The 21873-nt window shown below is 38.7% G+C and overlaps 3 protein-coding genes across 3 annotated transcripts; all 3 read right to left on the bottom strand.

Annotated features, from left to right (window-relative positions):
• Window positions 1-1651: 1651 nt before the first annotated feature.
• LOC141639573 (CSC1-like protein RXW8) lies at window positions 1652-7972 on the bottom strand (the record flags this gene model as incomplete). The annotated part of the gene is given in 7 exon segments (XM_074448661.1): window positions 1652-1950; window positions 2696-2878; window positions 3620-3829; window positions 3949-4012; window positions 4347-4493; window positions 5633-6061; window positions 7593-7972. Coding segments are annotated over 6 exon segments (1187 nt in total), but the record flags the coding sequence as incomplete, so codon positions are not given.
• A 3405-nt stretch (window positions 7973-11377) lies between these two features.
• On the bottom strand, window positions 11378-12106 carry LOC141639572 (uncharacterized). The gene has a single exon (XM_074448660.1). It carries the CDS (start codon window positions 12104-12106, stop codon window positions 11378-11380), a length of 729 nt encoding a protein of 242 aa, XP_074304761.1.
• A 1545-nt stretch (window positions 12107-13651) lies between these two features.
• LOC141639571 (squalene monooxygenase SE1-like) lies at window positions 13652-21812 on the bottom strand. Its single transcript, XM_074448659.1, has 8 exons — window positions 21336-21812; window positions 19747-19858; window positions 19198-19372; window positions 16698-16866; window positions 16313-16531; window positions 15934-16209; window positions 14970-15248; window positions 13652-14143 (listed from the first exon to the last, which is right to left on the bottom strand). Exons 1-8 carry the CDS (start codon window positions 21567-21569, stop codon window positions 14036-14038), a joined length of 1572 nt encoding a protein of 523 aa, XP_074304760.1. The 5' UTR covers window positions 21570-21812; the 3' UTR covers window positions 13652-14035.
• Window positions 21813-21873: the final 61 nt, after the last annotated feature.

The following is a 21873-nucleotide window of genomic DNA, read 5'->3' as shown; positions in this document are numbered from 1 at the left end:
ACCTGTATAGCCGGTTCCCTCCTGATCTATTTGAAGTAAACAGGTAATTAATTATTAACTCTCCTCTGTCCTTTAATCAATTTCAAAACTCCTTTAATTATTTAACCACTAAATTCAAAACCATCAAATTAAACCCCAAATTACCAAGTTACATAAAAGATCTCAATTAATCAATCAATTATCATCATCTTTGTTGTATTTCTCCTGCAATTTTTAGTAATCTCCTCTTCCTTTGATCAATTTCTTATTCATCTTAGTAGGCTGATAATACAACAAACCTGACAAATGATCGACAATGGTTTTTCAGAAAATATTGTACATTTCTTTGCTTGTTATGTTGAATGGAAGATTTCTTATGTATAATACGCCACTTACTTGTGGTGGTAGGCGCGTGTTTGCCTTCCGAAGACTGATCGACATTCTTGTGAGGTTGATTTGGGGGAAACTGGAAATTGATTTAGGGTTTATGTTTTTGGAAGGGAGAGACTTCTTTCTTAGGAAATAGGCCTGGGAAGAGGGAGAAGGAAAAAGGGACATTGTGTCATTGATTTTGAATACACCTGAGTAATAATTTCACACACTAATTAATCATGCGTCCAATCAGTCCCTCCTTTCTTCTTCCTCATCAAAATCAATGAACAAGTTTCAAAACACTAATTAATCAAATCATGGAAAAGGCGAAAAAAGGGACATTGTGTCATTAATTGTTACTGGAGTGAGTTACACAAGATCTTCGTTTTGATGATCCTGACATTGATTTTGAAGATGACGATTTTGAGGAACATGAACCACGAAGATGACACGGGTCTAGGCAATCAGTTGAATGGAAAACCTGAAAAACTAGGAGTCTTCCTTTTGATTAACTACTTCAAACAATGGAGAGGAAATAATTAAAAAATTGAAAATGAAGGACAATGAAAATGAAGGAATAATGGAGGGAGAAGAAGAAGAAGAAGATTGGAAAAGTTATCCAGGGAGATTAAGAACAAAAATGGGATCACTGCCGTATGACCTGATAGCTTACTGGTTGTAACAAGTTAAAATTAGGCCAAGTTCAATGAAAGATAAATGATGCCAAAGTGTGGATTTTTCTCAGTTAAACTTAAGCATAGATTAATATGAGAATGTTAGATATAGTTTGGATTATTCCCATAAAATAACCCATTTATTTATTTATTTAAAAAACAGCTTTATAACTGAAATAAGGGAATTTTTATTTTTGGGTGGTTAGGGCATATGGGTGGAGATTCTAGTTCAATCGGATTGGTTTCCGATTATTTTAATAAGACACATTTCATATAATTCACCAAGACTCATTATGGCTAAATATATGCAACATGCCAACGCACCAGGATCCTCTCCATTTCCTGGAGGTCCATGTCCAATTAACAGTGGTCTTAATTTGACATTATAAAGTATGGACAAAGATGATAGTGAAAAACTAGCTAAAATAATTTATCCATTATTTAAAAATGTTAAATTGAAACCCCCCTTAAATCAAACAGTTGTGTGATCTGGATCATTTACAAGGAAATGTACCTCTATGCAGCCTAACCCATCCCCAGTGATAGTTAAATGCCTAGTCCTATTATCTTCATAGTCTTATTTCACTCATAAAACTGAAGACAAAGAATTCACATTTGTTACTTACTTCTTCAATAATCCTCTCAAGAAAGGAAACATCTGCTGGAGCTGAGTTAAATTGGCCAAACTTTGCACAAGAGTGACTGGTGCAATGAAGAAAACCAAGAACGCAGCAGTTGCAAGAACTGTAGCTGTCCTGCGTAGCCAGAACTGTTTATAGGGAATCGCAAGGTTTTGCCAATACACATCACGAGGCTCGGGAGCCTGATGTGTGACCCACAACATTGGGTTGGGTGATTGAAGAGCCTTTGCAGCGCATGAGGCAGCATACCGGGTTTTAAAAATCACAAAAGCAGCTGGGCACTCCTGAAAAAAAATCATTTCAACTACTAACTGATAAGATAATTAATTCAAGAATATTGTAGAAACTAAAGAGTATAGACCATGTGTATATGAACACAAAGTATGGAAAATAGACAAATTTGTGAAGGATGAAGGTAGTTACCCATGCTCACAAAGACCATCAAATCAGACAGGAAGAAATAAGACAAAGACAATCAAATTTGTGAATAGACAATGAATAAAACATAAATGGCAGTGTGACTAATAGACAATGAATAAGACATAAATGGCAGTGTGCCTATAATTCCTCGCGGACCTCACCACAACCTCTTTAATTTTTCACTGGAATTAATAACCAAATACTGTGAAGACCTATGTTGGACATTGTGTGTAGGCATTCAAGAAATAACCAGTTCCAAAATTAAACAATTAAGATGAGAGGTATAAAATTGAAATAGATGTGAGAGACTACATGTACATCGCAAAGAGTTTAATTCACATCCTACTTCGCCCAGTCCCATCCTTTTTCCTGGGTAAATTAAGAAAATTGAAGAAATCCTCAACCAAAGAGTAAAGAGAGAGAAAGCAGCAAAATTACAAAATGGTACTGTGCAACAATGGATGGCAGCACCACAAACTCTCAGCTCATTGGGGGTAGGGGTGGGGGGTTATGACATGGTGTAATATGCTTGCAGAAGAAATATCAGTTTACGGATATAGATGCCATCACCAAAATTGAAGCAGAAAAATATAAAAAATTGAGTCTAACCTTTCCTCTCGCACGTAAATTTATACTGCGTAAATCGATTTTCCCTTTATCAACTGTTTCAGGACCTTCAGGCTCATTAACAAGAACATTGAATACATTTGGACGAGTTCTGGAGAAACCACAAGAGTGGCAGCTTGGAAAGTTATCATGGTAGAGAACATCATACATCTCCTTTACATTTTTCTGCATAAACAGAACATGGGTTACTAACTGGAAGGGATTTTTTCCGGGAAGGGAGTAAAAAATACTCATACTGAACAACAGAAAAACTCGAAATTACACTCCTGTAAGACCAGGCTGACAAGAACTTGCAAAAATCCTACCAGCTTTGTTTTCAACTTGTCAGCAACAACAGTTTCATTTCATCCATATGTGGTATTATCTAAAGCAGAGAGGGTATACAACAGACTATTTTTTTTCTCTCAAGTAAGAAAGGGCGTCAACATTTTCACACAGTCCCATTAAAAATTCAATTTGGTTAGCCAACAAAGATCATTCTGGATCTAAGGCTCTAGTTGTTGTTGACGTTACGGTTTTGTTGTGAGGAAGGGCACAACTGTCCAAAAACCAAACCCTTTTCAGATTGAAACAATAACAGCCTTCAAGCCTATCCCAGTCCCATCATACAATTAACGAGTGTGCAAGAGCCAGAATCTGAGTTCTTTGCCTCCAAATTGGAAGCTGCACCGTAGCTGCCCAGACAAGCTTTTTTGCCAAACGTTATTTCTTATTATTATCAAAACTGTATCATTTCACAGAGTACTAAGCTATTTTTATAGTTTGATTGCAGAAGTTAAGTTCTGGAAGCCCACAAGAAACCATGCATATAGAATGAAAAATAATTCATATAGTCAACAACTCAACACATATGCCATTAGGGAAGAGCAGCTGATATAGGGAATAAAACCAGGAAAGCATGCATACCATCAGCTCCTGAATTTTGCCACATTTATAAACCATCTGGTGGGAAACATAAGTAGAAGGATAATACTTCGTAAAATAATTCTTCAATATGGTACTAAATGACTCATCCGCAGACCATGGGATACCACGAACAAGAACTGCAAATTGGCTTAAATCTTCAGCAAATCCTTTAATATAGGCAAGTCTCATCCTAATAATGTTTTTATTTTCCTGGCACGTATCAACAAATTCCAGGTCAGGAACTAACATGATAAGTTGCCTCATAGGCAGAATGAACATCGTGTCGAAGAGAATTAGATGGGTAGTAATAAATTTTACTTTGTACTTACAAAGTATAGAAGAATGCAAGCGGAGCAAGAAATAATATACAGTGAAAGACAATGTGCCCAGAGCCTGAAAACATGGAGAGCAACAATAATTAATAATTAAACTAAACAGCATCATATAAGTCAAAATATCATAGAATCCTTGTTGCTGGAGTGCATTCGCGCAGACTGGGAAAAAAAAGACAAATCATTTTGTCAGCATCATACACGTGAGACACTATACAGGCACAACGCCCTTGTTGCTTTACAGCATTTGTGCAAAACAAAAGTACCTGCTCACTTTTTCAAAAAAGTGGAGAAAATAACAATCATACCAAAAGAAAAAACAGTAGACATTTTCATACGAACTGGATGAAAAGAAAAAAAACTAGCAGCACTTAATGGGCCAAAACCAATCATACCAACGAGATCCTTCTTTGATATTCTGGGTGGTAAACACTTCCAGGGATTCAGACGAATAAAGCTTGTGTTCCATCTCGTGTCCATAATAGTTCAACGGGAGCACAATAGCAGTGCACACAATAGCAGCAATGGAGAAAATTCGGATACTACAAAAGAAACATACACCGTTAATAGACAAACTATCTAGTTAACATAAACAACTACTAGAAAGACAACCGTTACTTTTGCCACATCATCAAAAAGAGTTTTGCCAATAACTTTTTCCACATCATGCTTTACATTTCGGTTTGAGACTTGATCTCAAAATCGGTCTATGTCAACGCTTGAGGCATAGATGTCGCTGATATCGCCTAAAGTGATCTCAATGAACTTCAAACCCTCGAATACCCTGTTTTAATGTGGTGTTGCAACGGATATTTAATATCCTGCCCAATAGTAACCAATAACGTTTTTCACGGAAAAGTTCAACCATATTTGACCATGTATGTTGTCAAGAACACCGTGCAGCGGTACAGGTGCAAGAATGAAGTTTGCTAAGAGGCTTGTTTAGTTGCATGTCAGGTAAGTAAACAGGTATTTAATTAAGCACTTGATGCCTGTTACTATGGTTAAATAATTTCCCCTTACACTAGAGTTCCAACTTTCAATCCATGAAATTCCTAGCTGGGATACGAAATATGAGTCGAACTATAATACAGGATGGCTTTCCAATTAGCACTTGGAAGGTTTCCAAGGCACCCCATTAAATACATGAGTACCACTGTACCACAATGCAGTTGCCTTGGGGTCTTAGATAGCTAAGTAATGCTGGTCAAGTAACTCAAGTACACACACAGTCCCGACTGTAGGTATATACTGCCATCATGGACTCGATCCTCTAAAGTACAATTTTCGATGCCCTTAATTTCTATTAAAAATAAACACATATTGAACTTCAATTCTACGCACTCCACATTATAGGGAATATGCAAGCCGCTTATTTTGGCAGCTCTGAGTCTCTGACTACCAAGGCAGCAGCATATTGCAACTATGGTGACTCCCAAACAAAGGTAAAGGCTGAGCGAGTGAGTGAAAAATATAAACATGCTCAATCGTCAAATTCTTCTATGCTATAAAATACAGCCTATACAAGAGAGCCCAGCAGCACAGCAATGTACTGGAAAGTAAACTCTCAATTCAGAAACAGATACAATGCTTATCTAATAAAGACGCTCGAGCAAAAATAGTTAAAATGCAAGCCACACAAACAATATTGAATGAGTTTTTAGAACCAAGGACTAATCACCTGAACACAAGTGTCCTCACAAATACAACTGCATCCAATCCTCCAATAGCCATTATCACATCTTCGGATGTCTCCCAGGCCTTAAGTATCCAACTAGGAGAAGGTACAAATCGGTCAAACCAGTGAGGATCATCCTGGCGCTTTGATCGGATCTGTGCTAGTCTACGTCCAAAGTAAACACTCTTATTGCTCGGTTGTTTTCTCAATATAGAATACAAAGAGATAAGCACGGCACAAATGCCTATATTGATCCCTGCTGACGTTAAAAGAGCAGAAATCTCCATTTCTGCCCACTAATCAGGAAACTTTTTGCATCTCTTACCAGCCAAATAACAAGCAAGAAAAGAACAATAATCGGTTGTACCAACTTAGAACCTTCCCCTTCTCTAACAGTAGGCAATCTACTGCATAGAGATGCAAACACTAACACTGCAAACAGAAAATTTCCCAAGTCAGAAAAAAAAAAAAGAACAAAAATGATATCTGACCTCCAAAATCAGCAACCTGAAACCAAAAACATCTAAAAGTTGAAAGTCTAACCCACTGATAGACTCAATAGAAGCTAGAACGTGGTTATCAGGTTGAGCTGTTGCAAAAAATGTACTTCTAAGTAATTTGCCCGGATGCCATCACAGGCATCTAAGAATGATGTTCAAACAAAAAAGTATCAAATAATTATGCACTTTAGTAAAATCCATCTCCTTCCACGTATAGTCGCAGCCTATGCTACTCCGACTATTCTTATTCACTCACATACCCATGTCTGACACTCAGCACACAAATGGGTATGGCCCTTGAACACCTCATTCTAAGCAAAAATGCAGATTTTTCATAAAAATAGCAAAGTCCGACACTTGCACACGCAGACGTGTCAGATACATCTAAATGAGTCTGAGTAACATAGCTTGTGCATTAGAGATGCAAGTGAGTATAAATTAGATTTAAGGTATGTATGGTTTAATATAATCCTCATGAAGGACTGGCAACACACCACCAATTAGAATGGCAAAAGTCAGCTTATTAGCCAGATCTACTAGCTGTGTTCTTTAACGACTCACCCTCCCCCCACCCCGTCTTCCAAACACCACATTCCTGGCCCCACTGATACCCTTTCCTACCCTAAACTTGCACTGCAAAAACAGTCAACCCAAACCTGTACAATTCGAGAAGCAAAACTCAGCTTATTAAACGAATCTAGTTAATACGTGTTCTTTAACCACTCACCACCCCCCACCCCGTCTTCCAAAACACCACATTCCAGGCCCCAATAATACCCTTTCCTACCCTGAACCTTGTACTGCAAAAACAAATCATATCTCCGAGTCTCTGACAAGCACACTACTACAACCTCGTATAACAACAGCTTATTTACGCTTAAAATCTTCTTTTCACAAAGATAAACCACACCACAAGTCATACACAATACTATTCTCAAATTTCCATTGACCAACAACATCATTACATCAACCACCCTTCAGAACCAACAAAATCCGTCTCGTAAACCAGAATTCAACGTCCAACACCTAAATTATTCAACGAAATTACCGAAACCCGATACAACAAGCTTGCTTTCACTTTACAACACTCTCCTTGACTAAATATCCATAAGAAAGTCAGAAACCTCTTAATTCCTACTGATAATTCAAAAAAACAACTAAATAATATCAGTTGACCTCTTCAACACCCCCAAAATATAATCATTTCTCTAAATTCCACTCTTTTGACTCCAATTATTATTTTCAAAATTCAAACAATTAATTAAACAAGCTCGCTTTGTTCATAAACCTAATTACTCCACCATGTAAACAAATTATAAACCCTAAATTCACATAATCTGAAAATTCATCAACAATAACAACAAAATGCAATTCCGTAAATTACTTCTTTAATAACAATAATTGAGAGCAATTAAAGACATTAAATAATTCGAGGTATTAAATTAGAGAGATTAAAGAAATACCGTTATTTCAGCAGTTGAATTATTGTGTTTATGGCGATCAAAAGGTTTAAAAGTGGGATTAAAATTGTTCAATTTATAACAAATTGTTAATTTCAATTGAAAAATTCTAGGGTTCTTGCGTAAATTGTCGTGTAAAATTTGGTTAAAGAGAAGAGAGAAGGCCGTCTACGTGAAGAATGGAAGATTTTGTGCCTAAAAATGCGACAGATATATCTCCCAATTATTCTGGATTTATTTATTATTAATTTGGATTTAATCATGCACTAATTTAATTTTAATTTTTTATTATCTTAAGTGTTTTAAAAAATTTATTTTTTTTATTAGTGCGGATATTTCATAATGACACAACTGTTATGGTGTAAAATGGTTTTATGAAAAATAGATGATTGACGTATAGTATACCTCTAATACAATCATGATAATTTTGTGTAGTATTTTTTATTCAAGAGTGATGGTTTGATAGGTGACAAAAGAATTTGCAGGGCGGTAAAAAACCGAATTTATCTTGAATTTTAAAATATATTGTTATATATTATATAAAACGATTTTACGCAAGATAAATAATTAAGACTTTTATTTACTCTAATATATTCTGTACATGGTAAATTGATGTTATGCGAATATGCATGGTGCTTTTTGTTCGAAATAACGAGGTTAGATAGTGATCTTACATAATAATTTGTTGCTTAAACCACCCCCAAGCAAGGTCAATTGGGGGGGTCAATTGGTGAAAGGTCACCTTAATCCACATTTAAGCAAAAGATTAGGATGACACAAGGGTTGAAAAGGTGAGAAGAGGTCAATTGGTGACCTTCACTTGCTCAAATTGACCCAATAATTGACCTTACATGTGTCAAATTGTAATTGGTTACAATATTTAAAATCCAATAAAAAAAAAACTAATATATTAACATTAAAAGTACAAAGAGTATGCGGTTTTTTTTAATGTATTATGCGTTTTTTTTAATTATGTATACGATTTTTTTTTAATGTATGCGGCTTTTTTTAATTGCTCAAATTTTTTTTTTTTTTTTTTTTTTGACAGCTGTAAATAAAAGTTTCACAGTTTAATGGCCTGCTTAGCTAAGCTATGCGCAAGACCATTTAGATGTCTTGGAAGGAAACTAAAGCATAAACAATGAAAAAAGCTAAAAGCGTTCCGAATGTCTTCTAGGATCCCTTCAATTATATGGCTACCTCTGTCAACCTCTGCTATTTGATTGATAAGTTGCAGACAATCCGATGAGATGTCCAGATGGTAAATCCTCTCCTCGCGTGCCCATTCCACAATATCACGGACGCCCAATGCTTCAGCTTGCAGCGGTGATTCTGCCCTGGTACGCACTTGCCTTCGACCCAGCTCCTGCCCCGTATCATCATACGCAACCCACCCAAAGCCCGCATCAAAGGACCTGACCCAACTAGCATCCACTTTTACCCTTATCACAGCACATCCCGCCGGTTTACCTAGGATGTGCACAGGATTGCCATTGCGAATAGCCATAATCTCCCTTTGGGACGATCCGTCTTCCCCACTTTCATGTCATTCCGAGTCCTGCTTTGAGGCCGATCATTGCACAAGATGTTTGCTCTCTCCCCAACGACGTTGTAGAACATATTCGTGATCAAATGCGAGTGTACAACCCGATCCTGAATTTTATTCTATTTCTCGAGTCCACAGACCCCACAAGACAAACCAAAAATGAATCACCCGGCACATCCCCTCCTCTCGTTTGCTCAGATAGTATATCCAGTCGTAAATCCAATCAGAAATGGGAGTGCCTCTAGCACCCTCTACCCTTATACCAAGGAACGAACCTGCCCAGATTCGACTTGAAAAACCACAGTCCCTAAAGAGATGCTCAGAGGTTTCCATGACTCGTTGGTCCCCATTGCACATACCACAGAAGAAGTCTACTTCAATATTTCGCTTGGAAAACTCTTGTCCAGTCGGTATCACATTGGTAATAATTTTCCATATAATAATTTTCCACATCTGAGGTACAGGTAATTTCCATAGCACTCTCCGACAAAAGAGCTGACCTCGGTCATTCAGCCTACCGTTGTCCTTTATAGTCCCAGCATTTTTCATGTGTTCTTCAAAGATAAGACCATACCCACTCTTTACCGTGTAGATGCCCGACGTTGTGCGTGGCCAGTAAGCTCTATCCCCCAGCCGCAATTCATACCTCGGAATAGCAAGAATCCGTGCAGCCCATTCCTCCGTGAACATGCCTTCTATGAATTCTTTATTCCAGCTACCATCAGGCCGGAAGAGATTCTTAACCTGTAAGTTAGCAAGATGACTATTTCCATGATTTAGCCTTTCAATCCTAGGCTCCGGTCGCTCTCCCCCCACCCATCTCGCAGTCCAGACGTTTAGCCTCGAATCAATACCAGGTTTCCAGCCAATATTTTCCATGACAATTGAGAGCCCATGCAGAATACTACGGATGCCCCACGAACATCCAGTGCCCCTGATAGGTGTTATACCCTGTAGTATTACTTGAGTCCCAAAGAGCTTTTGTCTGAATATCCTGCAAAAAAGAGATGACTCTCCAGAAACAATTCTCCATCCCAGTTTGGCTAGGAGAGCTTGGTTAAGGCATTTGACATTACGAATGCCTAACCCACCCACACTCTTCGGCAAGCTTAGGAAATTCTTGCTGCACCAGTGGATATTATTCCCCATCTTACATCCCGTCCACCAAAATTGTGCCAAAATAGAATTAATCTTTTTTGCCACACTTACCGGAACTTTAAAGACCGATAGAAAGTAATTTGAGAGATTGGATAGAACCGATGAAATCGTGAGTAAGACGTCCCGCTGGTGAGAGAAAGATCCTTCCCACGAAGAGATGCGTCTGGTGACATGATCAATAAGTGCATTGAAGATGCCCCGTTTTGATTCTTTAAATTCACCGGATACCCAGGTATTTCCCAATACCATTGTTCTTCCTGATATTGAAGGCTTTCATAATTTTTTGTGCTTTAACCAAGGTAGTACTCGGACTGAAGAGTATCCCTGATTTATCCACATTTAACCTCTGACCAGACGCTTCACAATAATCCTTTATGAGGTGCACCAAGCGGGTCACCGTATCCCCTTTATCCTTGAAGAAGAAAACCGAATCATCCGCAAAGAACAGATGTGTAATTGGCCGAACCCCCCTAACTAGTTGAATTCCATGAATCAACCGGAGATTATGCGCGTGATCAATGTTGCGGGAAAGCACTTCCATACACAGAATGAAGAGATAAGGGGATAGGGGTCACCTTGTCGTAGGCCACATTTGGGCTTAAATTGTGGTAAGGGGCTGCCATTGACCAGAATTTCATAGCTTACCGTCGTCACGCAACTCATCATGAGTGCAATCAAATGCTGCGGGAATCCGTACCTTACCAATACTGCTTCCAAGAAATCCCATCCGACTCGTCATATGCCTTACTCATATCTCGCTTTAAAAGCACCCAGAGCCTGTCTCCCGCATCCATGGGCCGAGATTTTATTGATGGCCTCATGAGCCACAAGAATATTGTCGCTGATGCTCCTTCCCGGAAGGAAAGCATTCTGTGTCTCACTCACAAGCGAGTCCATCACCTTTGCCAGTCTATTTGCTATACATTTCGTCACAATCCTCATCACCACGTTACAGAGACTAATAGGACGGTAATCAGTAACTCCCTCCGGATTTTCTTTCTTTGGGATAAGCGCAATAAAAGTCCTATTTACCTCTCGTAGCACCCTCCCAGAATTCAGGATAGAGAGGATGGCCTTTGTAAAATCACCTTTGACCATTGACCAGCATCGTTGGAAAAAAAACCGCCGGTATACCATCAGGACCCGGAGCTTTGAGAGCACCCATTTGGAAAACCGCTGCGCGGACCTCCTTAGCAGAAAAAGGCCTACTTAGTCGGTCCAGCTCATCCTGTGGGAAAGCATGGTCAATACACTTGAGCGTAGACTCAAACAAGGAGCGGTTTCTCCATTCCACGCTGTCGTCCAGGGATAAATAAAGATCCATAAAAGCTTTCTGGAATTCTTCGCGGACCCGTTCCTCCTCATAGAGCCAAATTCCATCCGAGTCTTTTAACCCGTGAATATAATTTCGCCCCGCTCGACCTTTGACCCAATTGAAGAAGTATTTTGTGCAAGTATCCCCATCAATCATCCACTTAATCTTTGCACGCTGTTTCCAGAAAACCGCCGCCGCCCTTGCAAAATCCGTCACTTCTTCATTAGCTTTTGTGTACTCCTCATCCCCATTCCCTGCAATGGCCTGAGCCATGCCATGTTCTAATCGTTGATCAAAATCATCCCATTTGAGCCTCCATTCGGCTCGTTTATCCAATGTCCATCGTTTAACACTCATTCGGATTCGAGAGAGTTTCCTACTTACTTGATACGCCGGAGAACCCTTATCACTTCTTTTCCAGTCTACCCGAATTTTTTCCACACATTCTTCATGATCCAAGACCCACGCATCAAGTTTATAAGGCCTATTTCCGGACATGGTTGCGAGATTCAAGTCCACTTCAATGGGTGCATGGTCCGAGATTTGGATAGGGTAATGCTTGATACCCGTATAATTGCTCAAATTATGTATGCGGCTTTTTTAATTATGTATGCGGTTTTTTATTGTCAATGAAATCGGTTTTTCGATTATTAAATTTTAACTTTGTTATTTAATGTGGGTAAAAAATGTCACAATTTTCAAGCTATTTGACCCGTCATATCCGTCTATAACAAGACTAGCTGAGAAATATTAGAGGTCGACAAAAAAAGTAAAGGGAAGTTAGTAGAAGAAATGAACGTAATCTAGCTGAAAGGGACGGGGCACGCGGGGTGGGAACAGGTGGTACAGAGTGGATGGAAAAGATGCTGACTCGTATCGTATGGACTGACTGTTGAGAAAGAATGTGGTCATTGATTGTTGGGTGGTCAAAAGTTAGTTGTCAGGTTATTGATTGTGCTAAACAAGTACTACAATCTGACATCTTTGTACTTCTTATTCTCATTCATTCATGTGGACTTTAATGCTTCAAATATGTCTTTTCTTTTTTCTTTACCTTTTTTGTGTTGATTATGGGCCTTTAAAGTTAAATCCTTAGCCAATTTTCATCGAAGATGGATACTTTTCGTTACCAGCTGAAGATGGATTGAATGTCGTCGTTTTAACAACAAATGTGACCTTTTTAATGACAAACTGTTGTAGTTTAGAAAATCGTTCTGGTAACTTTTTATCTAAAAATGGTTACATTTTCGTCTTAAATGGATCACATTTTACTCCGTCCTCAGCTTGTGAAGAAATGTGATCCATCTTGAGCAAGACTTATAGTTAATCCTTGATTGTATGAGGTGGAGGTGGAGGTGGCTATTTGGTTGGGTCCACGAAAGCGCCTTTGCAGGTCAATCATCAATTCCCAATCTCCAACCCGTCGGAATGAAGGAACAAAAAAGGGGTGTATAGTCAGCCGATTTAACTAGACCTACCCACTAGTCAATTCAAGATGAAGCTTGATTATTCCTGAGCCAACACAACCCAAAATCGGTCTGTTGTCACCCCTACTTGTGGGTAGCGCTAGCCACATGTCGCACATCTCAAGGGATTGAATTTGAACCGGGTTGGGCGGGAGAGGCTTGTTCTAGGGATGGTCGACCCTGAACCAGCTCTCAAGAGGGCTCATAGGCAGGGGGGAGAAGGGTTAGGTCTAATTATCATTTCTTTAGTGTATAATGGGTCAATATGGCGAGTCAAGGACCTTGGACCCTGAACTCACCCAGGAAGTTAGGAGGGTAGCACCGCATCATGTGCAGCTCAGCCAATCCTTGTCCTCGACAACCCGAGACGTGGATCGGGCTCGTGCAATTGGCCACCTCTACTTGTGAGAACGTATCACCGACAATTAAAACAGTGTTGTCAACCTTTTCCCTCCAACCTTTTTTCTTCTCACATCCAATGTTGACCAATGCACGCAATACTTTAGTATTACTTTCATGCATAACAAAATTTGTTTAATTTTTCAGATCTCCCAAAAAAAAAAAAAAAAAAAAATTGTTTTTCAATGACGCTCTTTTCTTATGTAACAGAGACCGAGTACGTAATATTCTATCAGCTTACAACTGAAAAACAACCACAGCCCATTGCAAACACGGCATGTCGGCATCAAAAAATGATGAATCCAGATACCGGAGTTACTACTCCGAGACGTTAAAGAGTCGAAACAACACAAAACAAATACAGATCAATGAATGAGCATACATATTTACACTTCCAAGTTCCAACATTTTCCTAGACTAGATATCAAACATGAAAAACCGCTTGATGAACGTCTAAAATTTTCACAGTCGAATCCCTTTTTGGACCGTATAATCAGATTGGCGGCATATGGGAAAAAACGATGTTGAGGCGAGGCGATATTGCAAGCCCCACGAAACGAGGTTATGATTTGACAGGAGGAGCTCGGTAATATGCAGGAACCATTGCAGGAAAGAACATCTTCCTCACGCCTTCGGCCTTGATGATAGGAAAAATTATTCCAGACGCACCCTATAACAAGGGAAACAGAGTTAAAACATCAAAACTTTTAATTCAAGAGCAATTCTAATGTAAGACGATTTCACAAGACTATTCTAAATTTCAAATATATTCCTTAGTCTCTTTAAAGACGGCGTCATGCCAATCTACTGAGACCAACTCAATGAACTAATAGTCCCTACCCAAATACACATTCACACAACAACAACAACAACAACAACAACAACAACAACAACAACAACAACAACATCAGAGTCTTAATCCCAAAATGATTTGGGGTCGGCTGACATGAATCATCCTTTAGAATCGTCCATGGGTGAACGTACACTTCAAAATGCGAAAATATAGTAAAGGAAGAGTGCAAAATAAAAGGGGAGTGAAACATAGTACAAAAGTCAAGGTAAACTTATAGGTTTTAAAACCGAAGTCCGGATTTCTTTTATAAAAACTTAGAATTTAAATCGAGAATAAAGACTAAAACGATTTTAAAACCGAAGTAAAACTTAAGGGTCCGGAATGCCTTAAAAAGAACCAAGTATTAATATATAAGAAAGTTGTTAGTAAAAAGGTGTAATAAATCCGAAAAGAACAAATAAATTTTTAACAATTAAATAAAAACACTAAATATTTCAAAAAAAAACATCAAATACTAAAAATTCACATATGGGTTAGTCTACTGTGTCGTGAATCGTGATAATATTATCATGAGATTATCCAATATGAGAATTTGTGATTAACGATATGGTTAATGGGTTGGACTCGCATGTAAGACTACTTTATGTGTCAACTGAGGAAATGCACTCGAATTAGCTAAAATGAGAGGGTAAATAGAGCATACGGAAATCAGTCTAGCTCCAATCCATATGCGCTTAGGAGAAGGGAAAGGTAGAAGAAGGCGGCCGACACCATAAACAGCAACAGCAAAGAAATGGAGAACCAAGCTCAGTGGCCTTGGATTTAATCCTGACAACAAAGATATCGGCCCGTTGGAAAAAATGCCTCCAAGGCTCAAGTACTCAAAGCAGGCCTGCCGCATCTCTTTCATAGCTTGATCCGGTGAGGCACGGAAAACCTTGTACAAAGCACCAGCTAATGTGTTTATTGTCGAAGCAACTGGCTGCAATGCATATATCAAAGAAGGTTATGAGATTTGGAAGTTATGACTTAGATTTCTGAAACAAGAAGTCAAAAATTGTAATTACAGTAAAAAACATATGATATGCATGAGAGCCAGTGATACTCCGACACGTCAGACCACTGGCGTATCCCGTGTCGACACGATAGGATATGGGATACGACAAGGGATACGTCCCCGACACGCCTGAATGGGACAAATCTATAAAATTAGATTATTGTGATCTATACAGCAAGGGATCTGTTAACACAGAAAAGCTTTTCAGGATGACCATAACGAAAGTTGTATCAAATGATGGCTATTTAAGCTCACGAAAAAACTTGCAGCCGCTTTAGTAGGGCTTTTTTTACTCTATCATAATCTAGACCCAGCGAAAAGAGAGGAAACAGTTAAAAAGTGAGACTGTTCATATAAGCGGAACGCTTTCTTCATGTTACCCAGAATTGGTCACCTCGAAAAGTTCTGTAATAAACTGACGAAGGAATAAAACTTGATTTTTCTGGTGAATGATGGATGCGAAAAAGTGTCAGATCTTATTAGTGATCTTTGTTTAAGGATGGGTTTGATTTTATAAACTTGTATTCCCTTAATTTTAAGGTCTCTTGCAGATGTCATAAAGCCTTTTATATATAATTATATATTGATCAACTCCAAGAACTTGTCTTACCTTGCGCAAAGTGTAGAAGGACTCGAGGTATCTGCATAGACTATAGGCGTCACTCAAGTCATTTAGTGGCCTCAGCAGGTCCCGGAGCACCACAATATCAGCCAGAGCGACAGTCATTCCTCCGCCTGTCAGAGGATGGCGCATGTTAAATGCATCACCCATTAACAAGGCACCTGGCTTAGGAAGTGGGGCAGCTGGCATGCTTCTGTTAGGCATTGACTTGATGTTTCCTTTATCGACTGCCGCTACAAAGGAATTATACAACTGTGGAGGGATCTGAAATACAATAGTTCACATAATTTAACACACGGACGTAAAAGAACATACGAAAATATTGAATAATTCCAAAACTAAACAATTTTTTTGTTCTATCACATACTTGGGGAGCCACAAAAGTCTTCAAGTAGTTCGCCATTTCACCATTGGAAATGGATGGAACTTTTTCACCCGGTATATCAACAAGGCATCTGATCTCTGTGCTACTAATTCGATAGAATAAAATTGGGGATGGATCTCCCAGAACAACATGTCCATGATTTTCATAAGGAAGTTCACAATTCTCCAGAAGAAGCCCAACAAAACACGATGGCACGTCTATCTGCCATAAGCACATTGATTTTGCACATTAGTTTTGACTTGGGAGCAGTAAAAGAACATGAAAATATGCAGCATTAAGGCAACATTAACATCTGAATAATTAAACAAGTGTTTGTGAAGAAGTTGCCAGACAAAAGTTACAAATTAGCTAAAGTCGGAAACTAAACCTGAGGCTTGCAGAGGGAACGACGCAAATTTGAGAAACAACCATCACAAACAACTGTCAGAGGTGCATATGCACATAGCTCCTCTCCAGCTTTAGTCTTGTACTTCACGCCCTTAATTATTCCGTTTTCTTCAACAAGGGAAGTAACTGTGCCCTGCTCCAGACGTACACTGAAGAGAAAAGCCAGATAAGTACGTTTTAAATGAGAGAATCTAAGAGTAAATTTGGCATCATGCGCCGCGTGACCGAGTCCCTTAAGATACTAGATACATAATGGAACAAATTTCTAACTGCATTCTATAATATTTATACTTTCACCTTTTCCAGAAAGCTCTTAGTAAAGGTGACGAGGGAGCTAGAAGTAATATTAATTTGACTAAAGGTGTAAGTTTATATGATGCAGACATGAAAACATTTTTCTCTCTTTCCAGAGTTTCAGCCAGTGCAAGTGTTCGCACTAATGTTGGGAGAACGGAAGAATTTCCTATTACCATCGGGGTGCATCAAGGTTCCGCACTTAGTCCTTTTCTCTTTGCTATAGTTATGGATGAGTTGACAAGGGATATTCTGGACGACATCCCTTGGTGTATGATGTTTGCTGATGATATTGTGTTGATTGATGAGACAAAAGAGGGGGTGGAGAGAAAGTTGGAATTGTGGAGGCAGACTTTAGAGACTTGTGGGTTCAGGCTGAGCAGGAGTAAGACTGAGTATTTGCGGTGTCAGTTCACTAAGGTGGCGGGGTTGAGATCGACAGAGGCGGGGAGTATTATTTTCGATGGGAATGTTGTTGAGGGTTCGAATTTCTTCAGATATCTAGGATCTATTATTCAAAAAGATGGGGAGTTAGACGGAGATGTGGCTCTCACGAAATTAAAGCGGGATGGTTGAAATGGAAGAGTGCTTCAGGGTTTCTATGCGATAAAGATATGCCCCAAAGATTAAAGGGAAAATTTTATCGCACGGCAATTAGGCTCGCCCTACTTTACGCTCCGAGTGTTGGGCGTGAAACATTGTCACATTCAAAAGATGAGTGTGGCGGAGATGCGCATGTTGAGGTGGATGTGCGGACATACAAGGAAAGATCGGTTAAGGAATGAGGTGATTAGAGAAAAGGTAAAAGTGGCGCCAATAGAGGACAAGATGATGGAAAACCGACTAAGATGGTTTGGCCATGTGAGAAGGAGACCTATGGACGCACCCGGGCCAGAGGCCGGAGACTTGGAGAACGTAAAAGGTCCCTAGAGGCGAGGAAGACCGAGACAGACATGGTTGAGGTGATAGAGCACGATATGAGATTTCTCGGGCTTGAGGAGAGTATGGTGACGGAGAGGGCACAATGGAGGGAAAGGATACATGTGGATTTTTAGTATTTGATGTTTTTTGACAGATTTAGTGTTTTTATTTATTTATTTAATTTAAAGAAATTAATTTATTTATTTTTCTCTCCTTTATTACACACTTTTTCAACAACCACTTTCTTATAGATTTTACCCGATTCATTCCGGATCCTTAACTCTATTTCGGTTTTTAAAAATCGTTTTAACCTTTTCTCTCGATTTAAATTTTAAGTTTTTATAAAAGAAAGACGGAATTCGATTTTAAAACCCCTAAGTTCACCTTAACTTTCCATTACATTTTCGTTCTCCCTTGTGTTTTTTATCTTTCCTTTTTATTCGCATTCTGAGGCGTGCGTTCACCCATTGACGGTTCGAAAGGATGATTCATGTCAGCCGACCCCAAATCATTTTGGGATTAAGGCTCTGATGTTGTTGTTGTTGTTGTTGCCAGAGTTTCAGCCAATTCTGACTATCACAACTTTTAATCTGTAATAGCTACAAAAAGGAAGGATGGGCAGGTGTAGCACAAACGTGCCTAAATGATAGGCATGTGTCACAGTCCGACCCTAACGTTTGGCTAGTGAGCACAATTTAGCCATATTCGATCGAAGCATGTATGGAAGCAGAAGTTAGTGTCACTTCAGCAAAGGCTATACTATATAACTAAAATAGGCTAAATTATTAATCTCAACTCCCAATTCATAATCATTACTTCTTATTCTCCGCCCCATATGCTTTTGATACAAATATTTAGAAAAATGTGTGGAGTAGAGACTTTCTCAAACTTGTTAAGGGCAAGTGATTACTTCTTCTTATTCTCCGCAAATCCCCCCCATATGCTTTTGATACAAATATTTAGAAAAATGTGTGGAGTAGAGACTTTCTCAAACTTGTTAAGGGCAAGTGAAGGTTACCCAAGGAATAATTGCTTATTAAGTTCTAACTCAATTAACCACCCAACCACCTCCACATGCTCCCACCACCACATGCCCCCACAGCAAGTATCTTTCACACTACCCTCCTTTCACACAAAGCAATGCCCACCTCAAGAAAAAGTCGAAATCATCATAGCTTCTTGAAAAGGTAACAAAAGGTCTACTGTGATTATGCCTCAAAATACGACATTAAATAAATCAAAGCAACATTCAGAAGCAAGCATACTTGGGAAGAGTTTTAGCTTTCTCCCTCATCCTCTGAATAAAGCGCCCATTATGAAAGCCTCTGCCAGAGACATCCGAATGAAACTTCTCCAAAGGATATGCAAGTTTGGTATTTTTCCCATCCTTGAAAAGAGCATATCCAAAAACACGTTGTGCATCAATTTGCTCCACACAGTCTAGAGGTTGAAGCAACAAAAAAAAATAGTGAATTCAGTTAAGTGATGAAACAATCCAAGATGAATTTCCTCATTAAATAGGTGATTTCTAATCGGTAAAACACTTCTATCCCAATATGCTCCCGCGTTTGCTACCCTGACGCATCAATTTGACATAGTTTTGAACCAAAAACTTTGCAAATTTCAGTGAAGTAGCGGCATACACGCATCATAGTCAGACAGTTGTAATAATGTTTAACATGTCGTGTGACTCGCATTGTTACCAACTTACCATTTACAGACCCTTTGCAACAAATGAGGAAAATATTCATTAGATAGCCACATAAATTGATCCTACAAATACAAAGAGAGAATCATGGGTCTTGTTACTTTACCTTCAAGTCCCAACTCAATTAACTTGAGGTATCCTCCTGGCTGTAGAAGCTCGCCGACAATCCGATCTTGCTCTGATAAATCTCTCTCTATAACATGCACCCGCCCCATCCTCTGCGTAACATTAACTTCTTTCCATCACCTCAAATCAAACACATCAGAAATTTACCAAAACATAACCAAGAATTTGATTAAAGTTTTTCACAAAATGCTAGAATTTCCATTGGACTTACGGCAAAACTTTAAGGTCAAATAAACCAAATCTTTCACTCCCCACAAAAAACTTAAATAACACGATGGAATACATTCAACGGAATCACTTTATGTCATATATCCTACTTTCTAATGTATTAATGACTTGTATGATTGTAACTACATGTACAACCGTCTCACCTAAACTTAACTAAATTCACGCACTTTCTCTACCTCTCTCTCAATCCAGCAATAACTGAAACAACAAAAGAAAACCGCGTATTCCAAATACTCTGATCAATGCTACTATATCCGAATAAACACAGAAACAATTGTAATCGTACCAACTCCAGCAAAGCGACACCAATCAAGATAAATTCAACCGAATAACAATCCTTAAATTACAGGTAATCTATTTGTCATATTCCAAAATTCAATTAAACACGGAAATTCAACTATAACCGTACCAACTCCAGTAACTCTAACGTAATCAACATAATGCAATTGACTAACAATACTTAAAATTACGCCTAAGCAAATCATCACATTCCAAAATTCGATTAAACAAGGAAATTCAACTATAACCGTACCAACTCCAGCAAAGCTAACGCAATCGACATAAATTCAGTTGAACAACAACAACAACAACAACATTACCCCAGTGCCTCAATGGCTCCCGTAAATTGCGGGGTAAGGGGGGTCGGCCCTTGTGTTAGCAACACAAAGAGGCATTACCCTTGTTGAATAACAACAACAATACTTAAAATTATACCTAAGCAAATCATCACATTAAAAAATCCGAATGAACGCCGAAATTCAACTATAACCGTACCAACTCCAGTAAAGCTAACGCAATTGACATAAATTCAGTTGAATAACAATACTTAAAACTACACCTAAGCAAATCATCACATTCCAAAATCCGATTAAACAAGGAAATTCAATTATAACCGTACCAGGCTACCAACTCCAGTAAAGCTAACCTTACTCAATCGACGTAATTCAATAGAAACAACAACACACTAAAGTACACCTAAACAAATCCATCACGTTCCAAAATCCGAATGAGCACGGAATTCAACTATACCGTAACAACTCCAGTGAAGCTAATGTAATTAACATAATTCAATTGAACAACAATACTTAAAATTATACCTAAACAAATCATCACATTCATAAATCCGAATGAACACGGAAATTCAACTATAATCATACAAATTCAACTCAATCGAATAAAAATACTTAAAATCACAACTAAAAAAAACATCGCATTCGCCGAAAATCGAAAACAAATCAACGATCACATTCACAGTAAATCAACTCCTGATCATCATAATAATCATGATCATAATAATAACAATAAAATAATATTAAAATATACACGAGAAATGAAAGCGACCTTTCCAAGTGTATGAGCAAGTGCGGCACCGGCAACACCAGCGCCAACAACGATGACGTCAGCGCCATTAACGTCGCCGTCAAACTCGCCGGAAACCGCCTCAGTAGTGGCAACACCGCCACCGGAAGGAATCTCCGGCGACGAACGAGTCTTCGATCGAAAGTTCCAGAAGAAAGCAACGGTCAATAACAACGCGATGAATGTTGCACCAACAGCGTAATACTCTTCCAACATTTCTCTATCTGGTCAAACGGCGTCGTATCTACAAACTAGACACCGGAAACGACGTCGTAGATTGGAGTGCTTGTGTTTCCCACACTAATGAGACAAAACGACGTCGTATCGAGAGACTAAGTACCGGAAACGACGCCGTAGGATCAGTTGTTATGCTTGATCGGAATTATGGAGGGTGTTTTAGTTTGTTTATTATTTTATTTTTATTTTTATTTATTTTAATTAAATAAAGAGGTGTACAGCGGAGAATAGAGATGGCATCGTGTTATATAAAGGTTGAACAGCTCAGCATTGTGTTGTCTTG

This window comes from Silene latifolia, unplaced genomic scaffold (genome assembly GCF_048544455.1).
Source record: "Silene latifolia isolate original U9 population unplaced genomic scaffold, ASM4854445v1 scaffold_451, whole genome shotgun sequence".
Taxonomy (NCBI): domain Eukaryota; kingdom Viridiplantae; phylum Streptophyta; class Magnoliopsida; order Caryophyllales; family Caryophyllaceae; genus Silene; species Silene latifolia.
This window is presented reverse-complemented; position numbering and strand designations above follow the sequence as displayed.